The sequence below is a fragment of the Sinocyclocheilus anshuiensis genome, unplaced genomic scaffold (assembly GCF_001515605.1).
Source record: "Sinocyclocheilus anshuiensis isolate Anshui unplaced genomic scaffold, SAMN03320099.WGS_v1.1 scaffold1736, whole genome shotgun sequence".
Classification (NCBI taxonomy): domain Eukaryota; kingdom Metazoa; phylum Chordata; class Actinopteri; order Cypriniformes; family Cyprinidae; genus Sinocyclocheilus; species Sinocyclocheilus anshuiensis.
The window spans coordinates 235,578-242,859 of NW_015558656.1; the positions used below are offsets into that span (position 1 = coordinate 235,578).

General features: G+C 37.4%; 1 protein-coding gene across 2 annotated transcripts in view; it reads right to left on the reverse strand.

Annotated features, from left to right (window-relative positions):
* The window catches only part of LOC107681051 (microtubule-associated serine/threonine-protein kinase 4-like), a 135,346-nt gene that overhangs the window by 72,366 nt on the left and 55,698 nt on the right, over window positions 1–7,282 (reverse strand). For both annotated transcript variants that reach the window (XM_016477197.1, XM_016477193.1), the window contains exon 3: window positions 3,728–3,855. In XM_016477197.1, coding sequence (XP_016332683.1) covers window positions 3,728–3,855 — 128 coding nt within the window. The remainder of the gene's footprint in view (window positions 1–3,727; window positions 3,856–7,282) is intronic.

The following is a 7,282-nucleotide window of genomic DNA, read 5'->3' on the forward strand; positions in this document are numbered from 1 at the left end:
TTTGCTGAGTGTGTTATTGTGCTGATATCTTAAGGACTACCGTGGACAGCTGACTCCTAAAGTTTTTGATATTCTTCATATTCTGTGTGGTCAGTTCACAGCAGTTGATAGAAATTAACTTTTCCAATAAGTTTAAATTGATTTTTTAACTTTTATGGGCATTCTTACCTTTATACAGCCATTTTAAGTGTACGTCTTTTGAGACAAATTCTTACATTTAATCAGTCAATTATAATAATAATACATTTAGGCTGTTACTAAACAAATTAAATCAGTATCAATAAAAATTAATCTTTGCAGAAGTTGCATATGAAGTGGCATTTAGATGCATTTACACGTTAATGCAGCTTAGAGGGACATGGAATGCTTTAAACTGCAGTTACAAATGCATAAATAATGTTTTGATATTTAAAACATGAAATGTTGAATACTGATATTTGAAATTATTTAAAAAATGAAAAGATACTTTAAATGTGAAATTAAAACCGCCAGTAGGTGGCAGCAATTCACTGTTAAGCTAGTCATTGCGATTGAACCGAATCATTTAAACGGTTGATTCATTCAGAAACAAAACAACGTCATGTTGCTCAGAGACGCAAAACAGTGCTGTGGCTGTGTTTGGAATGTTTTTTTGTTGGCGAAATAGCACAGAAATAGCGCAAAAATAGCCAATATGGGGTCTAAAACGTAAGTCTCTTGATATTAACTTATTGTTTATTGAACTGTTGTATAAAATAAATATCACATTTGTAACCATGCTGATTTTTTAAGAAAAAACGGCACTCTTCGTGTGATATTGATTAACTATATGAATTTATATAAATATATACATGTTCTGCCTCATCTTGAATTATGTGATCATTCTTAATGCATATTAATAGACTGAATCATGCAGTGAAAGAACCACTCTAAATGCGCACGAGTACTGAAGCCTGTGTGTGTTGGTCTAACCAGACTTCATCACGTCACGTATGCACGCCTCTGTAGGTGTTTTGTTTAGCTTTTGCAATAGACTCGATAATGTCATGATGTCTCACGAGTTCAGTATTTGCGCTAAACCTGCGCAGATTTGGCCTGCATGAACTTCCCCAAGAAATTAATGAGTGAACAATTTACGAAAAGTAACCAGCCAAATTGGCTAGTGATTTGACAGCGTTACCCGCCACAGCTGATTTTTACCCGCATTTGGCGGGTGTTAATTTCAAACCCTGCACACAACACTTAACATTCATACATTACACACATTAAAAAATAAAGAAAAAAGAAAATAAAAAGTTAAATACATTCTCCACATTCCAAAGCATCTCTATAAACATTTCTTCCACCCTTTTTAATATCTATAATACCTACTATATAAAAAAACGTATTGCTCATTCAATTAATTCCTATACCTCAACCTCCTATAAGTACAGAATTCCATGGTGTGCCTTAACCTGCCTTTTAAAATCAATTTTTCGTGTTATCCGAATTAATGACAATGGTAAATGATTCCATGATTTCATTGCCCTAAATGTTACTGTATGTTCTTTTTCTTTCTAGTATTCTTTTATTTTCTATTCTATTTATTTTTAGTATTAATTTTATAACAGAACTGGTTCTGAATAAAATTTGGTTCTCGTTTTTCAACTCAGCAGCATACCTAATATAGGAAACCAGTAGTATGGTTTTAACTGGTTATCTAAGCTGGTCAAAGGCTGTTTATTTCAGCAGGGGAGCGTGAGAGACACCCAGGAGGCCACAATGAAAGCAGATTGGATACGGCCGCTAACTAAATGACATTCTGTTTGTTGCAGCATTGACCCTGCTCTCTGCGGTCATTAATTTCAATCAGGCGCCCAACATGGAACCTGGACCTCTGTTTGCCACGGCTCAGGAGAGGCAAATAAGAAATGGCAGTTTCTCAGGATATCATCACAGTTTCCAGCTCAACACAGACAAAAATAAAGTTTCAAAAACTCCCCTAATCTTGAAGATATTTGGTCCAAAAACTGGAATAGGAATATGGCTGTATTAACATCAACATGGCTCCTCTTAGGCAATGCTAGGTCTTGCAGACAAACTAAAGTATAGGTTTGAGATTAGTGGGGTTTTTTCTCCAGTGAGCAATGCTGTGGTATAGTGCAATTTAATGATGCAACTGAAAAATAAAAATTAAATTGGTATTAAATAGTTATTTACTTCACACTATATACACACTCAAAAATGAAAAAAAAGAGAGAAAAAAATAAAAGAAAACAGATCCTCACTGACTGTCATTAGACTTCATCACTTTACATCATGTTCTGTTATCATGTACTCATCTTCATGTTGTTATAAACCCACAGAACCTTAGTCCATCTTCAGAACACATATACAGATATTTTAAGTATTCCCATCTCATTTTTGTCCATCCACTGAGAGTCCACAAAACCAATAACAAAAATTGATAAAAACAAAAAATAATCTATAGCAATCCACCCGTTTAATCCAAGTCCTCTAAAGAGATATAATTGTATTAATGAACCAATCTAATTTAAGAGTTTTGAAAAGATTTAATTTAACGTGCATAGAACACATTAAACAGATTAAAGCTCAATTGCGCATGCTTGACACACATGAACAAACCTTATTGGTTTGTATGCATCAAGCAAGGTTTTTTTAGTTGCATGGAGATCATGGATGGACAAAAATAATGAAATAATTTTTTTTTAAATATCTTCATTTGTGTTCTGATGATTAACAGAAATCTTATGGAATTTAACGACATGAGAGTGAGCAAATCATGGCAGAATTTAATTTTTTTGGTGAACAATGCAGCTAACAAAGAAACTGAAACCAACAAAAGAAACGTTATAATTTTACTTATCCAGACTGCTTCTCCAACTTGCTACAATCCTGAATTTCTTTATATTGAGCAATTTGTAAATATTGCTCTTCGCAAGAGTCAAATGCAGTGCTTTTATGGAGTTTGACAGCCTCTGGTCAACACTTTCATTGTAAGGAATAGAGCAGCATGGACATTCTGCGAAATAACTTGATAAGTGTAACACTGTTAAAAATTTTTAAAACACATGCAGCTAAGTAGATTCTGACAGCATTTTCTTTTTTGTGTGAAATGTCCCTTTCATCTTTGAGTCCTATTTAATACTCTGTCACACAACGATGGTTGCATCAATATTGCAGACCATAGACAACAAAAGATGATTTTTCCTGGCAAGAGAGGTGTGACATGTCAGTTCATAATAACTGGAACCATGTTTGCTACCACAAAGTGTCATTCAATGTATTTTGAGGCATTTGTTTGTACTGTATGCAAGGAAAAAAAGCAGGATGGGGCAGGTATACAAGGCCAGAGGCAACCCTTCCTCCCACCCCATAGAAAATCAGTGAAATGTTGTTTTAACTGTGATTGAGTTTTATATATTTTTCTAAGTAACTATTGGGCTAATATTTTCCTTATTCATCTTTCAGTTAGTCAGAACAAGTTAATCATTCTCATCAGTTCAAGCCAAATGCCTGATTCTTTTTGTTTTTGCTTCTTTAACAAAAGACCAAAATGTTTCCAAATTCAACATGCCATAAAAGCAACATCTTGCTAGTTAACTGTATGGAAATTAAGGGGTTCTTTATCACAGTGAACAGGCCAAAATATGTTATTCGTAGAGTAAATGATGCAGCAGTGCTCCCTAGTGTTTGAGTGGGGAATCTACCACATGATATCAGTTCAACTTTTTTGTGGTATACTGACCAGGCTGGCTGTGAGAGAGGGTGCAGATTTGCCAAGGGTCTGGGAGCGCATGCGCACCAGGTTGGTGGTCTCTGAGCCTGTAGCTGACCATGTCTGTTGAGTTGAGGCATATGGCAGCAGGTACTTCCCTGGGGGGGAAAATAAAAATGCCCGTGAGTAAAAAAACAAAGAGAAGCCACATTTTATTTTACTTAACATTTAAACATTACATTACATCTATAAGTAAAAAGTACTGTGGAAGCATACTAAATAAAACAGGTTCTTAAAAGTTAATGTGTTAACTAATGTAATCTGTTCAGACAAGATCAGAGAGGATTCTGGGGGTGCCTCACTATTTCACAGCCAATGACTCACTGGTGCATCATAATGGACATGTCATAGCAAACATATGGCATTCAACATGACCCAAATGACAGCATCTACAGACATGTGATTGGCAAAGAGAAAAAGTCATACTGTCCAGTGAAAAACATGATTTGTGTGAATAATACACACTCCACTGTGTGTGTGCACTTTTACACTCCACTGTGCTGCTTTCTGTATGGCAGGCAAAAAAACATTTGGACATTTAGGAGCCGTTCACACAGTGTGTTTTTAAACTCCACTGTGCTGCTTTGCCATTGTTTTTCTGTGTAAACAATGCGCTACACAGATGTGTTTGATTGTTGCACCTTTGCGTCACATGCATGAAACAATGTACTAAAAACGCAGACCTTAAATTAAAATAAGCTCACTACCCTGCATCTTGCATTTTTAAACACAAAAATGGCCAAATTACTCATCCTCATGCTGTTCCAAACTTATATGAGTGACTTTATTTTGTGCACCACAAAAGATATTTTGAAAAATGTCTCAGTGCTTCTTTCTTAGTCTAAACCGGGTGTGCCTCACACTAGAGGTCTACACGGAGGACCCGAGACCCGAGGACCCGGGACCCGACCCGGGATCCGTACGGGTTCGGGGCTATATTTTAAATGGTCAGCCGGGTCCGGGTCGGGTCCCAATCTATTACTTTGGGTCCCGGGTCTGTTTAACATTGTGTGTAATACCCGAGTCGATCGGACTCGGAAAACACCCGGCTGTTATCAGAGTCAGTCAGCGCTGTGCGTGTGTTGTTGAGAAAAGTGTGAGTCGGTAATTTGAAATAAGGTGGGGGGGAAAAAAAAAAAAAAACCTGCGAGCGACGTCATCAGAAGCAGGGTGGGCGGAGTTAATGCACACGCAACGGTGATAATGGATACCTTTCATGAGTGATGCGAGTTATTGATTTTTTTTTTTTTTTTTTTTACGGTGATAATGGATACCTTCATGAGTGATGTGAATTATTATTGATTATTCTTTAAATAATATTATGAATGAACCGTCTTGTTGTTATATCTAAAATGTTTGCTCAGACTCAGAGAGCACAGAGATGATAGCAAATAAGTAAAGCTAACGTCAGCGGCCATGGCACTGGACGAGCAATCGTTATTATAATCCAAATGGGCAAACAGTCTAAATTATTATGCAAGTTGACTGGAGTACATTTTTTACATTTCTCGGTTCTGCACGAGCCCGGGTCCAACTTTCAAAATAACAGATGGGTCCGGGTCGGTTCAGTGTAGCACATTTACGGGTCTCTTCGGGTTCAGGTACGAATTTATGGACCGTGTAGACCTCTACCTCACACGTTCTGAAAAGTGAAGCTGCGGGGTCTTTGATCGCCCCCCGGTGGCTGGCTGCAGTACAGGTCATAAACCCCACCCTCTCCATGTAAACGAATGGGATTGAGTCAAAATAAAAAAAATAAATGACACTTCCAATACAATTTTCCAAAAGATGGTTTTGGTCATTTAAGGTAGATGATATCACGCTGATATATGTTCAATTGTTCTTTGTTGTGATAAGTTTGATTTTACCTAGTAATTTGATGCTATAAAAACAGGGCGTGTCGTTATGGTTGATAGGGTCTGCGGGAGTTTGGGCAGGAGTTTGATACCGCGGCTCCACCTCACGACACTACTGCACAGACTCTGGCTCCAAATGACGTCATTTACTCAAGATGGCAGCGGCCATACCGAGATGCTTTGGCTTCACTTTTCTGTAGTGAAAGGAATAGAAGACGCATCGTCCATCTTTTTTGACAGTCTATGGTCTATACAGTAAAGGGCAATGGGGTCCAAAGTTGTTGAAACATTCTTCAAAATGTTTTCTTTTGAAATCAATAACAGAAAGGAAGTCATGCTGTTTTGGAACAACATGATGACAGAATCATTTTTTGTGCAAAAAAACTTACATGCAATCATATGAATATAAGTATCTTCCCATATGTTCTATTGAAGATACAGTATAATAATATGTCATAGCAGCAACACTGGCTAATTTAGTGAAATCATTCAGTTCGAATTCACACTCAATTATTGGTTTTAATAAAATTATAACACTAGCAACAACATGCCACTCGGGGCCTTCTATGTCACGGTGCGTGTGGAGAGATGAAGCGAGGACTCAAATGCAGGATGAATCGTTCTTTCTTTTAATAATAAAATGAAACAAACACAAACTAAAACAACCCCGAGGGGGAAAAACATACAGGCAGGCTAGGAACTGCACTACATGCAGACATAACACACACAATGAAAAACGACGGATCAGCACAGGATTACAGACAACTGCTTTCAATTGAAAGTAGCTAAAACTGGTAGCTAAATGTCACTAAATGACATCACAATGACAAATTCACTGATCTATATAAAGATGACTGTAGATCAGTGGGCAAGAGGAGAACTTAGATAAGGTTTGTCCAAGAAGTTGCTTTATTTGTCCCTAAACTTTTGAAAAAAGTCTCAAAAGGGGCGGAAGTCGCTAAATCTAGCTACAAAGTAGCTAAATTGGCAACACTGGACACCAGGAAAATAAATAGGAAACCAAATGAGGAGGCTAGCGAGGGAGACACAGGTGGAGCAACTTAAACAATAATGAGGTAACAAGATGGGCGGGGCAAGACCATAGACAGGAGAGAGCACATGGCACCAAACAAACACAACACAAGCCATGTGCTCTCAGAAAACAGTGTCATCTGGTGGCCATCCTGGGCACACCCGCTGAAGACTGTGACATTCTATGCTAATTCTGGGGGCACCTTACCCATTTCCTTTTAAAATAAAAACAATATTTTTTACTTCACAAATCTAAAATGTATACACAATTCAAATTTAAATTAATTTCCTTTCGTCCAGTGTGTAACACAGCTGTAAGTGAATGAAAACATCCTGCAAAGTTTTAAATCTGAAAGTGCACCGTGTATAAAGTTGTTGTCTCTCAAAAGAAAAAGTCGACTCTGAATCATTTAAACGAGTCGTTTTTAAAACGAATCCAAGCCGTTTTATGTTGACGTCAACATGAAACATTAGCATATTGCCCACCCACTTGTTGAGTGCGTAGACCAGGGAAAACTTTTACAAATTTATCAGGCATTACAGGCATGATGAAACGGAAATGAAATCGACCAATCAGACCAATCACCGCAGATTAGCATCACGCAAAGGAGGGGTTTGGAAAAATTAATCGTTGAGC